This window comes from Cervus elaphus, chromosome 11 (genome assembly GCF_910594005.1).
Source record: "Cervus elaphus chromosome 11, mCerEla1.1, whole genome shotgun sequence".
NCBI classification, from domain to species: Eukaryota; Metazoa; Chordata; class Mammalia; order Artiodactyla; family Cervidae; genus Cervus; species Cervus elaphus.
The window spans coordinates 27,639,305-27,660,304 of NC_057825.1; the positions used below are offsets into that span (position 1 = coordinate 27,639,305).

The 21,000-nt window shown below is 34.9% G+C and overlaps 1 protein-coding gene across 11 annotated transcripts in view; it reads right to left on the bottom strand.

Moving 5' to 3' along the window:
* PUM2 (pumilio RNA binding family member 2) overlaps window positions 1-21,000 on the bottom strand; it is a 97,761-nt gene that overhangs the window by 46,866 nt on the left and 29,895 nt on the right. For 10 of the 11 annotated variants that reach the window (XM_043917229.1, XM_043917225.1, XM_043917224.1 and 7 more), the window contains 6 exons: window positions 17,055-17,163; window positions 14,004-14,191; window positions 13,269-13,438; window positions 10,034-10,304; window positions 9,697-9,790; window positions 795-920 (listed from right to left, as the gene is read on the bottom strand). In XM_043917229.1, the coding sequence (XP_043773164.1) occupies window positions 795-920; window positions 9,697-9,790; window positions 10,034-10,304; window positions 13,269-13,438; window positions 14,004-14,191; window positions 17,055-17,163 (958 nt within the window). Of the gene's footprint in view, window positions 1-794; window positions 921-9,696; window positions 9,791-10,033; window positions 10,305-13,268; window positions 13,439-14,003; window positions 14,192-17,054; window positions 17,164-21,000 lie in introns of those variants that run through there. The other variant, XM_043917234.1, reaches the window with a different exon arrangement.

The window sequence follows — 21,000 nt, forward strand, 5'->3', positions numbered from 1 at the left end:
ATCATGCTTAAGGCTAATTCATTCCTGTCTCTATAACTGACTCAATGTAAAACAAATTCTCCCTCTAAACCCTAGACAACAAATCACTTTGCTCAATAATATTGTGCCAAACCAGTACACAAGTCTTCCTTACTTAAATAGGAAATACAATTTGGTTTAAAAAAATTTTTTTTTCAGCTTTAGTGGAATACAATTGACACATGACACTGTGTACTTTTGCTTTTTAGTCCAGATTTTGAATGGCAGTTATCAGGCTTTGACATTTACTAATATATTCTTTCCAACTCAATCCCACCTTTTCATCCCTCAGCTTGCCTGTTTATTCTAATATTGCTAATTAAACTTTACTTTTTAGATACTCATTCACTCAAGACTGAACCTCTTTACCTTGTCCTATTCCTGACCTGGGTATTTACTATTCCTGACCTGGGGGTAGCTGCGATAGAGACGCCTGTGAGTGTCCAGCTTATTTTCTGAGAAGTAACTTTATCTGCATTGTCTCTGTGGGTAAATGGGATCAGTTACAAGAATAAAGATTTGCTAATGTAAGCGTTTTGAAAACTATGAAACTAAAACGTAAACCAACTATGCCCAGGAGGAAAAGAGTTATCAGACTTAGGTTTTCTCCTGTAGCGTTACAGTTGAAAAATAAACTAACTTTGGAAACTTCATTTCACTCTGGATATGTTTCAGTTTTCCCTAGAACTTTAAATTGCCCCAATAGACAAAAGTAAAGCTTACCCCCAAATTAAAACTAAATCCAGAACAAGCAACAAGTATGAACAGTGAGTTACCTGCTAATGTAGCTGCTGCAGCCAACCCTGCCGCAGTGTATGGATCAGTCCCTGGAGGAGCAGCACTGATAATATATGGATTTGGCACAAACGCAGCTGGAGCAAGGCCTGCCGAAAATACACCAGCTATATTTGAAAGAGAGAGAAATAATAAAAACATATGCGTGATTTTCTTCATTAGGAAAAAAAAATTCCACTCTGAAATTGGGGTTGGGGAGGAGAGAGTATATAATGATTCTAACTCTTATTACCTAAGTGACCTTGAGCATGTAACACAAACTGGTTCTGGGGTTCTTCATGTATGCAACAGGTATATAACCGGTAAATTCTGTTCAAATTAAATATAAATGATTGTATAGTACTAGCACATAACAGGCACACAATAAATGTTTAGAGCTAGAATTACTATTGTTCAATAGTGGTTTTTCATGCAATCTTTATTAGGTCAACTATGAGCTAGGCATTCAACACTGAGGAGGACAGATATGATCTGCCCTCACAAATCACAATCTAGTCAGAAAAACAAGTAGAATACAGTGTAAGTGCTATGAGCACAGAGAGACAGGGTATCAAAGGAGCTTTTGGTAGGATGGTATGGAGTTGTAGTAAGATAAAACTGGAGCCATAATCAGAATGAAGACTCATGAAGAGTTTCCTGGGTCATGTTAAGCAGTTGGGACTTTACTCTGAAAGTAAAAGAAAAACAGTGAGTTTTAAGCAGGAGAATTAAATCCACTTCTGAGTTTAATATATGCCAATATAGATTTGGTAAAGGAGGCTAAGGAAGATTTATGCTAGAATTTCCTCTTCTGGAAAGTAAATGTGAAAAGTACAAGGTAGGAAATAGCTAAAGAGAACATGTTTAAAGTTAAAGGAGCTCAAAAAGGCTCAAGTTGAAAAGATGGTGGGGGATGGATATAGGCATAAAAAGCAAGTGGACATAAAATAACTTTTATGATTACTATATTACAGTGGTTTTCATGTTTCTGGACTGTGACGCACAACGTAAAATATTATTTCACATGGACCTACCATCCACACACGCAAATGCCACAAACAAAAATCTCAAAAAAAGTTTACCCTTATGAAATTTCAATGCACTCTAAAGTAAATTGCCAATTTTAAGAAATAATGGCCACAACCTACAATACTGATTTCATGGCCAGGCAACACATGGCCATTTGAATAAAACAGAGGGTTCAATTAAATCCCTGCACTATTTAAAAAATCATTTGCTCAAAGTTGCATTCTTAGTTATGCCCTACATCAAAGGCTTTCGAGATTTCCCTCTAGTGTCTCTACTGTGATTCAGCTCAGTTCAGTTTAGTCACTCAGTCATGTACGACTCTTTGTGACCCCGTGAACTGCAGCATGCCAGGCCTCCCTGTCCATCACCAACTCCCAGAGTCCACCCAAACCCATGTGCACTGAGTGGGCAATGCCATCCAACCATCTCATCCTCTGTCGTCCCCTTCTCCTCCTGCCCTCAATCCCTCCCAGCATCAGGGTCTTTTCAAATGAGTCAGCTCTTCGCATCAGGTGGCCAAAGTATTGGAGTTTCAGCTTCAACATCAGTCCTTCCAATGAACACCCAAGGCTGATCTCCTTCAGGATGGACTGGTTGGATCTCCTTGCAGTCCAAGGGACTCTCAAGAGTCTTCTCCAACACCACAGTTCAAAAGCATCAATTCTTCTGCACTCAGCTTTCTTTATAGTCCAACTCTCACATCCATACATGACCACTGGAAAAACCATAGCCTTGACTAGATGGACCTTTGTTGACAAAGTGATGTCTCTGCTTTTTAATATGCTGTCTAGGTTGGTCATAACTTTCCTTCTAAGGAGTAAGCGTCTTTTAATTTCATGGCTGCAATCACCATCTGCAGTGATTTTGGAGCCCAGAAAAATAAAGTCAGCCACTGTTTCCACTGCTTCCCCATCCGACACTGTTTCACCATCTATTTGCCATGCAGTGATGGGATCAGATGCCATGATCATAGTTTTCTGAATGTTGAGTTTTAAGCCAGCTTTTTCACTCTCCTCTTTCCCTTTCATCAAGAGGCCCTTTAGTTCTTCTTCACTTTCTGCCATAAGGTGATGTCATTTGCATATCTGAGATTACTAATATTTTTCCCGGCAATCTTGATTCCAGTTTGTGCTTCCTCCAGCCCAGCGTTTCTCATGATGTACTCTGCATTTAAGTTAAATAAGCAGGATGACAATATACAGTCTTGACGTACTCCTTTTCTTATTTGGAACCAGTCTGTTGTTCCATGTCCAGTTCTAACTGTTGCTTCCTGACCTGCATATAGGTTTCTCAAGAGGCAGGTCAGGTGGTCTGGTATTCCCATCTCTTTCAGAATTTTATTTATCACAGTTTATTGTGATCAACACATTCAAAGGCTTTGGCATAGTCAATAAAGCAGAAATAGATGTTTTCTGGAACTCTCTTGCTTTTTTGATGATCACGACAAGAATAAAGATGTTTTGATATACATGTTCTACTCCTATTAACTACAAATTGAAAAGTCAGGACCTAACTTTATATTCTATATTTTTATTACTAAAAAAGACTGCTTTTAAGAACTCAAAATATTTAAGTATAAAAAGTGGAAAGCCAAAGTCCTCATGTGACCTTTACTGACCATTAGTTTATAGTCTTCTCAATTTTCTTTTTTGACTTCAGAAATGATTTTAATATAGCTCTCGCCATATTTATACTACAAAGCCGACAAAAAGCAGGAAGGTTTCAAATATTTGAAAAAGAAGGAATTAGTTTGACCTAATGGATATATTAGGGCTTCCCAGGTGGTGCCAGTGGTATAGAACCCGCCTGCCAATGCAGGAACTGTAGGAGATGTGGGTTTGATCCCTGGGTTGGGAAGATCCCCTGGAAGAGGGAATGGCGACCCACTCCAGCATTCTTGCCTGAAAATCCCACAGACAGAGGAGCCTGGTGACCTATGGTTCATCAGGTCACAAAGAGTGACTGAAAGCAACTTAGCACAATGTATATATACTGAAACTTCTGCCAAAAAAGGGAAAACTTATTTTAAGCTCACATGATTCACTTAGAAATATTTACAACATATGAGATCTCAAGCCATATGCTTGTGTGTGTTCCTGTTGTTGTTTAGTCACTAAGTCATGTTTGACTCTTCTGCGATCCCACGACTGTAGTCCGCTAAGCTCCTCTGTCCATGGATTGCCCCGGCAAGAATACTGCAGTGGGTTGCCATTTCCTTCTCCGGGGGATCTTCACCTACCTAGGGATTGAACCTGCATCTCCTGCACTGCAGGCAGATTCTTTATTGCTGAGCCACAAGGGAAGCCTATTATGTGTGTGTATACATAACTGCATGTTTGCATGTATACACATACATGTGTTTGAATCTATGTTTATATGTGCATATGTATAAATACATGTCCTTCTAAATTTTTAAATAAATATATATATATAAACACACTGATAAGTTTTATATTATAGGGTAAAATGGTACTTTAATATGCTTTTCTCACTTGCCAGTTAAACACAGATCCCTTTCCATGTCAAGGGACACCTATTCATTTTAATTTTTTTGGTGGTGTGTGTAGGGGGCTGCTGCATGCCACCTGGCTTGCAGGATCTTTATTTCCCACAACCAGGGATTAAACTCTGGGCCTCGGCAGTGAAAGTGTGCATCCTAACCACTAGACTGCCGGGGAATCTCCTAGTAATATTTATAGCTGCAGAGTTCTGGATCCCACTACATAAAAGGCATGTGATTTAACTAGTCTACTACAGATACACAGATGATTCACTTTTTGCTATTAATAATGCTATTATTCTTTAAGTATACATTATCATCATATCCTTATGAAAATTCACTTAAATGGAGAAACATATATATTTAATCTCCATCCGCCTGTCCAGATTACCCTCCAGTAAAGTTTTACCAATTTACACTACTGCCATGAGTATACGAGAATGCCACCTACACTCAGGTGAAATAGGGTATTATTGAATTTTTTTAAAGTTGACAATGTTAGAAGTAAAATAAAGTATTAAAATTAGTTGGTTTTAATCTATGGTTCTTTGGCTATCAAAGAGACAAACTTTATCAAATCTTTTGTACTTCTATTTTTTCATTAAAATTCTTATCCATCGGAATATGACCCAATTATCTCCAAGTCATTCTCCAAAGATACTCTAATTAATTTGCAATGTTAAGGTTAAAAATCACACTACCACCACCCCCCAAACACACACACACCCTCACTTCAGAGTATTCTTGTTTACTGGTCTAGTTATATATTTCTAAGCCAGTGCCACAATGTTTTAACCACTGAAGATAATAATTACTTTGAAATATGGCTAAGTCCATCTCTTACTTTAGTGTTCTATTAACTTCCTGGTTTCACTTTTCTGAGATAAACATCAAAAGCAAAGTTTTAAGTTTAAAAAAAAAAAAAAAAGGTCCTGTTGGGATTCTAATCAATATATTAAATTCACAATTTAAGGAGAATTGACATCTTTAAGGTACTGAGTTTCCCCCAAAGGGCATGTGTCCCCATTTATTCAAGCCTTCAGAAAAAGCCTTGCACTAGTTTAGTTACTCCCTACTCCATCCCACATCCTGATTACTATGTGTAACTTTTCAGTGTTCTGAGAGATTTCCTAAGTTTTATCTTATGGTCTATTTCCTCCTAGGTGATAGCTAGTTAATTATGCAGTCCACCCCATGTGTTTTTATTTACAAGGTTCGGAAATGGTTTGTTTTCACATCATTTTGATGTTTTAAGACCTCTGATCTTTGATGACTTATGTCCTTTATCTCTTAATATTCTAAATAAACACTTAAAAATTCTTTTCAGAACTTTAAAGTTCTCTTATTTCTGTATCATGGGTATAAACTATTGTTGTTTGCATTGTAATTTCTGTTTTAGATACTATCTTATATGAGAGATTCTCTTACATTTATCCATCCCAATTGACAAATACACACTGTAGGGTGAAGTCTCCAAATCAAGTCTTTATTAGTGGTTTGGGGATCTAACCCTCTCAACCCCAGTCCTGGGATGAGCAGGCCATTTTATTTATCCCTCTTGCAGCCCTCTGCAGGCCTCATAGTTTATTTCCAGTTTATTCCTATGGATCACATCTCAATTTCCTACCCTGCAGAAACTCTTCAGCCATCAAAACAACCCCATCTTTTTCTCTTCTCTTTCTCTCCCTCTTTTGAGTGTAGATGTACATTTTAAAACATAAAATATACTATATCTATCACCTCTTTCTGGTCCAGTCCATGGGCCAAGTTTTAGCCTACTACCTATTTTTGTATAAATTAGCTAAGAATGATTTAAACATTTTTAAATGGTTGAAAATAGTAATTTGTAACAAATGAAAATTATACAAAATTCAAGTAACAGTGCCCACAGTAAAGTTGAAGAGAACACAGTTGTACTCGTTTAGGTACTGTCTACGGCTGCTTTGCTCTATAAGAGGAAGGTTGAGTAGTTGTGATGGAAAAAATATGGCAGGCAAAATTTAAAATATTTGTTATATGGGACTTTATAGAAAAAGTTTGTCAAACTCCATTCTAGAACATGCACTGTCTGCTATGGTAGTTACTGCCATATATAGCACACTTAATTTCAAAGACTATATAAAAAAGAGAATTTATTACTAAGTTTTATATTGATTACATTTGAGATATTTTAAGTATAATGGGATAAATAAAATATTATTCAAACTAATTTCACGTATTTCTTTTTACTTTTTAAAATGTGGCTACTAGAGAATTTTAAATTCTATGGAGCACATATTTCTATTGGTACAATGTCATGGTAGAGAGTTCTCACAAAATGTGGTACACTGGAGAAGGGAATAGCAAACCACTTCAGTATTCTTGCCTTGAGAACCCCATGAACATTATGAAAAGGCAAAAAGAGGACACTGAAAGATGAACTCCCCAGGTCAGTAGGTGCCCAATATGCTATTGGAGATCCAGTGGAGAAATAACTCCAGAAAGAATGAAGAGACGGAGCCAAAGCAAAAACAATACCTAGTTGTGGATGTGACTGGTGATGAAAGTAAAGTCCAATGCTGTAAAGAGCAATACTGCATAGGAACCTGCAATGTTAGGTCCATGAATCAAGGTAAATTGGAAGTGGTCAAACAGGAGATGGCAAGAGTAAACATAGACAATTTAGGAATCAGTGAACTAAAATGGACTGGAATGGGTAAATTTAACTCAGATGACCATTATATCTACTACTGTGGGCAACAATCTCTTGGAAGAAATGGAGTAGTCATCATAGTCAGCAAAAAAAGAGTCCGAAATGCAGTACTTGGAGGCAATCTCAAAAACGACAGAATGGACTATAAAGAAAGCTGAGTGCAGAAGAATCGATGCTTTTGAACTGTGGAGCTGGAGGACTCTTGGACTCAAGAGAGTCCCTTGGACTGCAGGGAGATCAAACCAGTCAATCTTAAAGGAAATCAGAGTCCTGAATACTCATTGGAAGGACTGATGCTGAAGCTGAAGCTCCAATATTTTGGCCACTTGATGCAAAGAACTGACTCACTGGAAAAGACACTGATGCTGGGAAAGACTGAAAGCAGGAGGAGAAAGGGATGAGAGAGGATGAGATGGTTGGATGGCATCACCGACTCAATGCATATGAGTCTGAGTAAATTCCAGGAGTTGGTGATGGACAGGGAGCACTGACATGCTACAGTCCATGGGGTCACAAAGAGTCGGACACGACTGAGCGACTGAACTGAACTGAATCTAAATGAACTATCAGCCAGCTAAGAGATGACTCAGCAAACCTGGATAAAAGGACTAATGATCAACTCTTCTCTATTTAACAATGGAACAAAGATGGGATCCATTTTGTTAAGTTATACTTTCTTAGAAATTTCCATTCTATTCAAGTTTTCAGATTTATTTGCATAGTTTCCCTAGTTTCACAAAGAAGTTCTAACTTATGCCAAATCTTTTACAAGGTCAAATGTAATTGAAAATACTCCAAGGCATTAAAAAAAAGAAACACTTTTAAACTATTTTTAGGAAGCAAGTATATTGATATCAAAATCTAACAAAAAAATGCATACACACACAGGCTAAATTCATTTATATATTGGTAAAAAATCCTTAAAAAATTAGCAAATTAAAAGAGCTCAATATTATATGCAATTCTTTTAAATTCTAAGAGCACAGGACTGAGTCAATTATTAGAAAATAGCATTAATAAAATTTAATAAACACTAATCAAGAGCTTTCTTCACAGATACCAGTTTAAAGATATAATGAAAGCCAGGAAGTCATTTACAATGATAGCAAAAGATAAAATACCAAAGAACAAACCTATTGAAAAATATGCAAACTTATATGAGAAAAACTTTAAAGCACTCAAACACCACAAAAGCAAACTTTAACAAAATTAAAGATACACTAGGTTCTGGAAGAATACTTAGTCATAAAAATGTTACTTTTCATAAGTTAATTTAAGATTTTAACCTGATCTGAAAGTAAACAGGGGCTTCCCAGATGGCTCGGTGGTAAAAAATCCACCTGCCAATGTAGGAGACATGGATTTGATCCTTGGGTCGGGATGATACCCTGGAGGAGGAAATGGCAACCCACTCCAGTATTCTTGCCTGGAGAATTCCATGGACAGAGGAGCCTGGTGGGCTACAGTCCATGGGATCACAGAGAGTCGGACACTGAGCACACATGCATATGGAAGTAAAGAAGAGGATTTTAAAGCTCATACGAAAGAAAAGGCAAGAGCTGAAAATTTGAAACTACCAAAAGGAAGAGCAATAATAGGTATCCCAGCCTACCACATACAAATCATACAATGAAGTGTCAAGAAATAACAAGTGTTGTAATGGCCCACAAGTAGACAGGAATCAATGTTTCCAACAATGAGTGAAGCCGCATTATATACAGGGATAAAGAAGGCTAGGGGAAAGTGTAAAAAAACAGGTCCAGAGTGCATGCTGCTATTAGAAGTCATCTAGAAACATGTGGTCACCTTTGATTAAAACCAAAAATAAAATTTTGGACCTGGAAAGACTTCTTGGATTGACCCAAAACAAAACAAAGTTAAGGGAATAGAACTAACTTAGTTTATCTCATCCCCGGTCCCCAAACATCCTGATGTTGAGAGTGGAAAGAAATCAAGGTCGGCCAAAATCAGGTGTAAGAATGGTTCCCATGAATCTATACACATGATAAAATGACACACATCTATACACACACATTTACCAACGGCTGTGGTACTATACTATAATTATGTTAACATGTAGTCATTTAGGGAAAACTAGGTGGGGAATCTGTGTACTCTCCTTGCAACCTCATGTGAATCAGTAATTATTTCAAAATAAGTTAAAAAAAAAAACAAACAAACACCTCAACAGAAAAACAGGTACTAATGCCTGAACTCTACCAATAAGACATATGTAATCATAGTATTTCACATAATTATAGTCTTTACTATAAAGCTCAAAGGCTAAATAGCTTAATGAAGGAAGGAAGAAAAAATTTAAAGAAATTGTCTTGTGATTCTTACTTCCAACCCATTTCAAAAACAAACACTCTGACTTGATATGAACACCCAAAACAATGCTTGAATTTCCAAGTGTTTAATGCTCTCCACTTCACACTAAGAACAAAACTTATGTGCTGACAGCTTTCATCAAGTTATAGATTTTTATTTCACCAAGAATACAAGTAAAATAAACGCCAAACTGTTCTTTCCTAATCTATACTCTTGCCATGTAATCTACTACTGTTTTATCTCAATGAGATGTTTCAGAAAGTAATGAAATAACACCATTAAATAAGATCTAAACACTTTAACACAAGACTTTCTAACACTGTAATGAGAACAGTAACTTACAAAGACTCACCTATGTGTGGCTGCTGAGCTGTGGCTAATGCATACTGCTGCTGCTGAGCTGCAGTTAACTGCTGAACTGTTAGTGCATTAGTCCTCTGAAAGAGCTATTAAGGAAAGTATTGAGTACAGAGATTAGTCTCACAGCATTTCATTTTTGTTCAGAAAGCTAAGAATGGAATATTACAAATACATATTTTAATCACTTTCTCAACTATAAGGACATTTTATTCAATAAAACATTAAAGGGTTTAAAAATACCCCTATTATTTATGTGAACATCTCACAGCACTTCAGGCTATACTACTACTAGCTAAGAGGAACATCGCTAAAGGAGGAGTATTCTTTACCTGCTGCTGGGAATTGTAGTCAAAAAGGCCTACAGTAGCTCCTGAGGAGTCCATTGGTACCTGATTACCAGGATAGTCAAACTGTAAGGAATCCAGACCAACTTGTTCCATGGCATCCAGATTCTGAGTTTCAGGATTTGAAAATTCTTCAACAAGTGGTTTGTTAGTTGTAGGATTAGGAAGAGGCCCCAGTCCTTCTGGGGGATTAGTATTGGGGCCTAGGCGCTCAACTACTTCAGTTGGAGAGGCTTGACGACTTCCAGGAGTACGACTGTGTAAAGAAAACAGAAATGAGTAAAAGTAACAAGTATGTCAAAAGGTGAAATCATAAAGTAGGAAAATCATGGAAAACAGATGGTGGTAAAACACAAAAGGCAAATTAGGGACCCTAGGTCACTAAGCATTCCTCTTTATCACTTTTCTTCTTTTTTCTGTTTAATCCAGCTTACACTTAAAAGCTGACATGGTTTCATTTTTTAAATATTATTAGTGACAACTGCCCCCAATTTTAATAGCATAAAGATATAACTCAATTTTACAGATAAGGAAATTGTCCAATATCACGATTTAGGCTTAGGGTACTCAAAATTTTTGTCTCAAATCACAGACAAAATGAGCAGTAGGTATGAAGAGCAGACTGCCATGCAACAAATAAGAGAAGACTTGAAACCAAAACCTACCCACCATACTCCCATCCTGTCTACCAGCATAGCTGTCCTAACATCTTGCCTAATACTTCAGGGCAGGGGGGAAAAAAAAACGGCCAGAAAGAATCATATGGCCTTCACAACTGAAGACTGTATAATACAGAATACAAAAGAAAAGGGCAGTGAACCAAGACAGAAAGCTGACTCTTGACTCTAAAAAACAATATTCTGAGTAAATCATTTCAACACCCAGGTCCCAGTTTCCTTGAGACAGAGGTGACACTGTACTTCTATAATAACAAAAACAAAAAGACTATTTGTAAAAACCCTCTATGAGCTCTCCCAAAACTATCTTTATCATACCAAATTGTTTCAGTTTAAATCATCAGAAATAAATGAAAATGAATATTTATCAAAAATTAAGCATGCACATCAATGAAAAGTATAATTTTATATACAAAGAGCAACTTTCTCTACTGATTAGTCTTAATTTTCTGAAGAAATTTATTAAACACTAAATTTTAAGCACCGACTCTTCTCTTTTTATCAACATCCTTTACAGTCTAAACTATTTTCACTTAATTTCTGGACATAAGTGATCCTTATTAACAGTCCCCTTCCTTCTGTGGAAATAATTTATATAAGATCTTATCCTTCACAAGAAGTAAATTCATTCTGAGGAACTATCATTTCATAGTATATTCAAATATAAGTACATTAAATAAATGGTAGTAACTATTTTAACCTGTCTTTCAATGTCAACGGTTATCCATATGTAACTGCCCCACTTCTAGGTACTTTACAATGGAATAAATCTGCTAACACGTACAGAACATTTCACAAAGCAATTAATTACAAGAACTGTTTTCCAGATACTTTAGGTTTGTGGACTTACATTTTATTTCAAAATTAACCACTGTCCTTGCAACATGAGAAGAAATTTCAAACTCCTTTCCCCTTTATCCACAATTAAAATGTTCATGTGAATAATCCAAAGGCTTTTCATTCAGAATATATGGGAAGAAAAATAAAACTGAAAGGATCTTCTTTAAAATCAGTCCATTGGAAAAAAGAAAGAGGTGGGAGGAAGGTCCAAGAGAGACAGTACGTCTGTGTGTGTATATATAGCTGATCCACTTCATTGAATAGCAGAAACTAACACAACATTGTAAAGCAATCATATTCCAACAACAACAAAGAACAACGAAAGCCTGATATATTTCTTTCACTCCTTTCAGTTCTATTCCAACAGATGATATATCAGTTAATGTATGTAATAATGATGTGCTACCATAGTGACCATATGACCACAGCTATTACTCTGAAATGTTTTTATACTGTTGAAGACAATATTGCATCAGAAATACTTTATAAGCACTTTAAAAAACATACTACAAACTTAATGGAATTAGAATGCTATTGAATGTAAAGTTCATATTAATATGGAGAAATATAGTCTTTCACACAAAACAACTCTAATACAGCAAAAAAAAAAAAAAAGTAGAGGATTCAAAAGAAGAAGTCATTATGCTATGAGTGGTGCTATTTTCTTGCTATAGTTAATGGTGTATTAACACTTCAATTATAAATGTATACTCTGCAGGGTTTATAATCAACTCAGTTTTAAATGCATGCCCTTGAACACAGATTAGGTAATAGCAGAAGAGCAAATCAGAATAAGGTTCTAAAACAAACTGAGTAGCATTAAATTTATTTCTTGTCAAAAGAGGTTTACTGGTTTTGGATGCTTTTTTGCATTTAGAACAGATTTAAATGGCACTGTTTTTAAGAAGTATTGTTACTCTATTTTTTGATAATTAAAGGTAATAAACATAAACATGTACCTAACAACTAACTGATATTTCATGGTTCAGAAGATCGCAAAGAAACAACTATTTTCAGGTATAGGCCCCAAAGCATCTGATTACTGAAGTATAAAGTTCAGGATATGAAGAAACAACTCCCTAATATTTAGATGAATGTGCACTGCCTAATCTAAGTCCAAAGGCTAGAACAAAAGAAATACTTGCCATAAAGAGACAACAAAAAATCTACAACTGAACTTAAATTCTGAACTTAACACTAATTTTTAGAAGTCTGATATGTTCCTCCTGTCCTAATTTCAGGAATATGATTAAGTATCAGCATAAACTCAGAAAAGGGGGATAGGATACAATACAGAGATAGAAGGAAGAGAAAACTCTACAGAAAGGTGCTAAGAGCAAACTCAAGAAGAGTTTGCCAAGAAAAATCACAGATTAAACCTTAAATTCACTAAACTTTAGCAGGGAGAAAACAGTTAAAATTTAGACTACCACATTAGTAGAAAGGTAATAGCAACTTCTAACATTACTTAATGGAATGCATTGTTTTAGAGAAACTTGAAGACTTATCTTTTTAAAAAATGGCACATAATCATTAACTAATACTCCTTATAAAAAATTTTAAGTCTTCCTCCAGATTAATACAAGGTACAAAGGGAAATAAAAAAACCCAAAGTTGGAAAAATACCTAAATCAGTCATATCAGCTAGTAGCAATAATCCCTAAAGAGATATGATTTTCTTCTTGAGAAAGTGAAAATCTTACTTAAAATCTTTGCAATCGGCATCCATTCCATTTGGCAAACCTCTGCCATTTATTTTAGAATCATCATCATCTCCTTGCTTAAGATCTCTGTTTTGGTCCTCCTCAAATGGAGAAGCCTTGCCTTTTTGATCTCCTTTCTCAGGTCCATCTGTTTCAGCATCTCTAGTGCCCTGAGGAAAAAGAATCTGTTTGATTCTGAATATTTAATAGAACACAAAAAAAGGCACCACAAGGTGACCTAAAACTACACTATAGTGCATGTAAACAATAAAAACATTGAATCTTATTTTAATTTTGTAGTCAACGAATTTATCAAAGGCCAAAAAAATTTAGTACAAACCAGTGATTTATAACAGAAGGGCTAAGGCAACCTTAACTATAGCGGTGCTAGAAGAGCAGTAACACCACAAGTGAAATTAAAATTCTACTTAATGAAAGATGATTTTGTTTTTTTAACCGTCGTATCAAGTACTACCACAAATAAGCAATTTTAATCTTACAAACTTTGTTTTTTAATTAATATGATTGTTTTGGTAACATGATTAAGATTATAAATGTTCCCAGTGGTTCTACAATTTCGTGTATTTCAAGAAGTGGCTAGGAGAAGAAAACAAGAGCACCAATAGCTATAAAATTATCTTTAATTCTAGGAAGGGCCAGAATAAGAAACTGACTTAAAGACAATCAAATAACCATCCAGCAACTTAAAAACATTTCTTAATTCAAAATACTCACAAAAGTTCCCTTCCTAAATCGAGAATCCAATTTATCAGCAGGAGAAGAACTTAATACATATTCTACCATGCTCACACCAAGGCCTCCACTTTCTGATCGCGGAGACAATATTGCATTTACTTCACTGTTTCCATGAAAACCCTGTCCAGATCTTCTCTGTACCATAATGGGCTGGGACATTGAATGGTCTGTTTGGAAAAAAGAAAACAATTACAAATTTGTACTTTTAAGCTAACCAAAATGTATTCACATCAATATACTAAAGAAAAATCAGCATAGTTTTATTTTGAATGTTACTGTAAACTTAAAAAAACATCTTCAATCTGTTTAGACTCACTGCCCTTTAGACATTTCTTGAGAATACAGATTAAGCAAGTCATTTGGTAAAAGCAGGTAAAAGGCTATCTGAAGAATAATCAAATTCAAAAGTCACTGGCAATAGAAACAATTTGAATTCTCCACTGCTTTTAAGCCTCTTATTAAAAAGTTCTACTGTCAATTCAGAACAACTCAAACCAAAAAACTTTAGAGATAAAACCTGAAATAAAAATAACTCCTCCTAAATTGACGGAGGCACTTCTCAGGATCACAGTCATGTATTGGACAGATTCAGACCAAAAAACTTTAGAGATAAAACCTGAAATAAAAATAACTCTTCCTAAATTGACGGAGGCACTTCTCAGGATCACAGTCATGTACTGGACAGATTCAGAATACATGGCTGTAGTGCTATAAACATAGATGACTAAGTTCATTCAAAAAAGCCAGTAATATCACAGTCTTTAAGACTAAGTATCACTTAGTTTTTTTAAAAAAGATCCCTTTTTTAAAGATTAAAGAAAAATTTCTTTAATTAAAAAAAATCCTTCTAGTCTAAAAGTTTTTCATTTATTTTAAAAAAAATTATCCATCTGGTACAAATACCTTTTCTACATATTTTGTGATAAAAAAGGCAATACTTAAGATCTGAAAGCAAATATGAACATAAAAACATTTGAGGCAAGACTCACCTAGATTTGCAGAAAAAAATTTTGAACCAATATGCTAAGCATTGTGGTATGTATGTGGGATCTAAGAACACAACAGTCCCTGAACTCTAAGAGATTATAGGTTTAACAGGAAGCGATCATAGTAAGAGTAAAAGCACTTCAATAAAAATAATCCAGGATACTATGGGGAAGAGAAAGCATATTCATCACTTTTTCCCAGTCTTAGAGTGAATCCCAAAGGAAGTGATATGAAGGATAGAGAGCAAAAAATAGGTGAAAATGGGGGTGGAAAGCACTCTGGTTAGAGAAACCAGTACGCTCAAAGGCCTAAAAGTGCCAGGAGAACACAATGAAATTAATAATCACAAATAATTCAGCTCAGCTGAGAAGGAAATATGTGTATGGTAAAAATCTCCTGTGGTCATGGAAAGAACTATGGAATGACAACTCTTTTAGGACAAGGAATGTCATTTTCATATTTGTACATGTTTGGCATTCAATAAATGTTTACTCAGTAAACAAAATAATCCATTTCTAATTTTCTCATGTCTCCTGATAAAAACTTATATTCATCTTCAAAATTTTATCCGTACAACAAAAAAAGTTGGGAGAGGGAGTGATACAAGGAATTAACTAAAATTATAAACTTGACACTAAAAAGATATATCAGGAATATATACACAGTTGCTTAAATGTTTTACTGTTGGTACCAGTTGTCTTCCAAATACAACATACCAAAAATATCTCCCTAACATTCATCTTGAAAATATCTCTCATTACCATGTTGTGCTCAAAATGTTTTGCTTTGGAATGCTTTTAAAAATATTTGGTTCTGATAAATAAAGCAATTAACCATTTAACTTTCAAAACAAAAATCAAAACATGCGTATCAATCCAATTTTCAAGCATGTTGTTTTAGCAAAGAAAGTGCCTTTTATGGAGAAAATGTATCCTGGCCCAAATAACTGAATAACTTAAATTATATAAGTTCAATCTATATAGGTTAATACAAATCCAGAAAAAAAATTCCTTGAGGGCAGGGATCACATATCTCATTTATCTTTGTATTCTCCAAATCTGGCACATTATATTACGTATTGGTTGAACGCAAATAAAATTCCCAGTATTTTAATCTAATTTAGTATCTAGCAAAGTTTTCAATCTCTTTCCATTTTGATTATAAATAGTACTAAAAATTTTCAGCTTTTCCTAACTTTTTAACAATTACTTTTAAGAACAAAATTTAAAACCGTAAAGGACTTAAAACCTTCTTACTGATTTGGAAAGAAATAAAGTACCTGGCAATTTACACTCAAAATATAAAATTAATTCCAGAAACTTGATTTTATATTACTTTGATCATCTTGAATAGTTTTAATTAGCTGCTTTCAGTTATAAAGCGGAAACTTATTTGTTAAATACATGTTGAAAGTTTCACATGTACATCTCAAATTTTACTAATGAGAAACATTTAAAAATATAATCAGTAGTATTTTAAGAATAGCTTAAGTATGCTCTGTAATTTACCAATAAATACTGTCACCCCATGAGTTATACTCCTTACATTCCAATTCCTTTTCCCTTAAGAGTTTCTTGGACCTCAGTCTTTGTTACCTATGGATATCAAAAACATTCAAAGTCTGCTCCCTTTCTGGGAATTCTATCTTACTATGGGGGTTTATTTCCTTTATGGGTGTGGCTAATGTTTAATAAAGCTAGTCTGAACTGCAGTTAATAGATCACTATCCACTGATACAATTCAAGCTTAAAAATTCTTATGGTTAAATTGTGTCCTGTATTTTAATGGAAATTCAGAATTTTATAATCAGAGTTTAACCTCAAATAAAACTTAATAAAATCTTACTGTGACAAGCATTTCTAATCAATAAGTGAACCATTAGGTATGGCTGACTTTACATAAGAAAATGTGTATTATGAGGACACATGAAATCCTCAAAGATACCACAAAGTTTCTGAAGGTATCGTTTGGGGGCAGTAGGGTTTTAAAAAAATTCAAGTATTAAACAAATTCAGAACTCTCACACATACACCAACAACTTACGAGAAGTTCCCCATGCAGTCTCTCTCCATTCATCATCCCCAAGAAATATGCCTTTTTGTCCATCTTTTGTTGAATCATCAGGTTCCCAAAATTTTTTGGTAGGCAAAAGCTATTGGAAGGAAAAAAATTATTACATTTAAATTTCATCCTAATTACAAAGAGCAAAAACACAGCAGAAAGCAAACTTACCATCAATAGGTATACGTTAGCTTTCAACTCTAACAAAAATTCAAGAGTGCCCTGTTTCCTAATTTGTCTAGTTAATAATAACTCCCCATTTATGCTTGGATACTGGTTCTAATAACTCTAGACCTGAAAAGTCAACTTCATACTTCTGCATTTTTCAAATGGTTTTACTGTCATGTGGTATTTTTAATGAAGTCTTTCAAAAGACCTACTAAATTTAAAACAGATAATAAAAATATTTATACAAATGATTAAAGTTTTCTCTTTACTTCCAAGTACTGATCTTGGAATATCTCCTATCCTACAGCTTCAATGACAGACAATTCTTCTTATTTAACAATTCAATGGAAGTGAACTTCGCAATTCTTCCTATGTTCTCAACAGTAGCGATCTAATTCTAAAGCAGGAAGCAGGATGGTGGAAGAGATACATTAAGAAAACCCTTAAATACTTTTTGAGATAATCTCAAAGCCCTGTGTCCAATCCTATGTTGTAACACACACAGGAATATAAAAATTGTATTGGTATAGCCATTTGATGATTAATAAAAATGTACCTTTGGTCAGTTCCTAATGAGACTTCAGTGTTCATCCAGGTCTCTCCTGTCTATCTTTCCTGACACTCAGGAGAACCAGACTGAGGGTATGTTTGTTTGAAAAGAACAGACTGGTTTTCTAAACAATGTATGTGACATTTACGTAAGCATGTGTAAGACACTCATCCCTCTCGGCCCATAATTCAGTTCAGTCAGTTCAGTCGCTCAGTCGTGTCTGCCTCTTTGTGACCCCATGAATCACAGCACGCCAGGCCTCCCTGTCCATCACCAACTCCCAGAGTTTACTCAAACCCATGCCCATAACTAGGTCCTCATAATTAAGCTTGTATATACTTCTATTGCTACACTTGTAATACTAAATTACCTGTATTTGCCTCCTTAAGGGCATGGTGACCTTATCTTCAGAGAGCTCACAAATATATAACACCTATAATAAAATGAACTTAGTGAAACTTATATGGGGTCTTGAGAGATAAGACTATGTGTGTGTCAGGGGTTTAAAAGTGTGAATGGAAGGTGGGGAGGACACAAGAAGTGATGGACAAAGGCACAACTTGAGAAAACGCATAGTTTATACAACAGGGTGTGAGATGGAGGAACAGATGTGGGAGCTGATGCTGTGAAAGCTATCTAGGCAGATTATGAGGAACCTCAAAGTTCTAAGAATAATGGATATTCTAGACCAGAGGCAAGGAAATCATTCAGGAGAATTACAACAGAGTCAAGATGACAAGAACTGAAACAGGGCACTGACAGAAAGAACTGAGAAAATAAAATGGATTTCAGAGACATTCAGGAAAGTCAATAGGATACAAACAAAAATAAGAGGCTGATTAAAAAGAATAAAACTTTACAATCTGGGTAACAAGGTAAATGATAGTACTACCAACCAAAACAAACACAAAAACAGGATAAGCAGCTTTTGAGGGGAGTGGGGTGGATTCAATTTGGGCATATGCCTAATCTATGGATCTTTTGCTAAACTAAATACTGTTAATTTTAAAGGAAACTAAGTTCTCTATTAAAAAAAAATTTTTTTTTGCATGTTAGGATCTTCCTGAGCTGCAAATGATTTGTATTTAAAGTACAGACATTTTATTTATTTTTATTATTATTTTAAAAGAGATTTTGTTGATTTATTTTGGCCACAACTACATGGCTTGTGGAATACTAGTTCCCTGACCAGGGATTGAACCCTACCGAGGTCAGGTAAGAGCCCTACACACTGGACCACCAGGGAATTCCCTAAAGTACAGGCATTTTAAACAATAATCTATACTAACAAAGATTCCAGTACAATACAACCTTGGTTGTTCCGATTTTTTAAAAAAAATCTCACTATAAAGTTTCATGCAAATATTCAAACAAAATATAAAGATGATAATACTAAAACACTGCTCTTGATATACTTATTGAACAACTATTCACAGTGAAACCCAAGTTAATCCCCTTAAAGTACTGTATAAATAAGCCATTTCAGGCAGAAGAAAATGGTTCTTGAAAGAGTAAGACTTTTATCCTATACTTCATAAAGATAAGTGTTTTAATATCAAAATAAGGATAACAAATAAGTAATCAAAAATGAAGTCATCATAAATTAACAGAAGCATTTATTAGACACAGAAGTGGCTAAAACAAACTAATCTCATCTTGTGAGGTAGTAGAAATAAGAATCTTTCTGAGGACACTATTCCAGTCTTTTGGGGTAAGATTCCACGTAGTGCTCCAATAGTTCACAGGTCACTGCTTTGACACCCAAACTTAAAACCTGGAGGGGAGTCTATGCCAAGGACTTACTTAGCGTGCCTACTTTCTGCCACGCACTGTGCTATGGCTCTCTCTCCATTTTGCAAGCACTTGTAAATTACCTGGACAAACAATTCAGTAGTTAACAAAATTAACAGTTCTCTTAACAAAGGCCTTTATCACCATTCCAGAGACAGCTGTGACAATGCAGACACTGATTTCAAATATTTTTAGAGAAACTACTAGCCAAGAATTAAGTTAAAATGGACTAAATATAGGGGAAAGCAATAAATAGAACAGCTTAAAAAAAAAGATTAACAGGTACAGTGGTTAGAATAGCAATAAAAATAGTGTTTTGCCCCTGGAGACTCTTTTACTGTAGCAGAAATGGAAAAGCACATTACAGAAAAGAAACGCTAAGAGATCTTGAAGATCTGTAAAATACATTGTCCAATACTGCTTCATATTACTTCCCTAATTCTCAAAAGCTCTAAACCAAGGTCAAACAACTTGGCACTTCTTGTCAAGAACATACTCCCCTGTCCTTCCAACTCAGAAATGATTAGGTGGACATACAGATTCAAATCCCCACTATCCACCATTTCATCAGTTCTTTCTTTAAAGAAGCACTTATGCCTTGCCCTTTTCATCTCCAAAGAAATCAGTCAACACTCCAGTATACTACTATACTACTTCAAAATAAATAATAAATAAAATTCTTGCTACAATTTATACTATGAATTACACTTACACTTTAGATTTTTCTAATACAAATTATCAAGTAAAATCACCAAACCAAAAAATTAACATAATTCTAAGAATTAAGAGAACTTGAAGACTCTACGTCTACATTATAGTGTTCATATAACATCCAAACTGGGACAGTTTTGAGAAAGAGAGTACTAATAACAATTATGCCATGATAACATGTATCTGGACTGTCTGAACAAATCGGGATATAAGGTGACTCTATTTACAATGAAGTTAATAAAAGGTACAGATGCTAACAATTAGGCAAGTCGAAAACAAAAGCCACAAGGGAGTTCTCTATAACTGCAGAATGGTGCTTTTCCAGACTTTAGTCCTGTTAATAAAAGATATCAATACTTAATGTTTTCGAATCACACTACTCTCAAATCTTTTACATTCTCAATACCCCTTAATATCACAGCAAATATTATTAGATGTCATCACTTCCAATGGGAAGCAGTACTGTAAACAGTCAAGGCACTCAAGAGTTCAATCTGTTGTTCAAGCACTATTGTACTGGGCCAGATAATTAACTCAGCCTCAGTTTCTTCATCTGAAAAGTAAGGATAATAATAAAGCTACTGTTTTAGAGTTTATATGAGGTTAGAATACAAGAACATAAATAAACTATTTAGAATAGCATCGAGCATATGCCAAAATAAGCAATAAATATCTTCACAACCAAAAATATGAATCTTAAGAGTATCC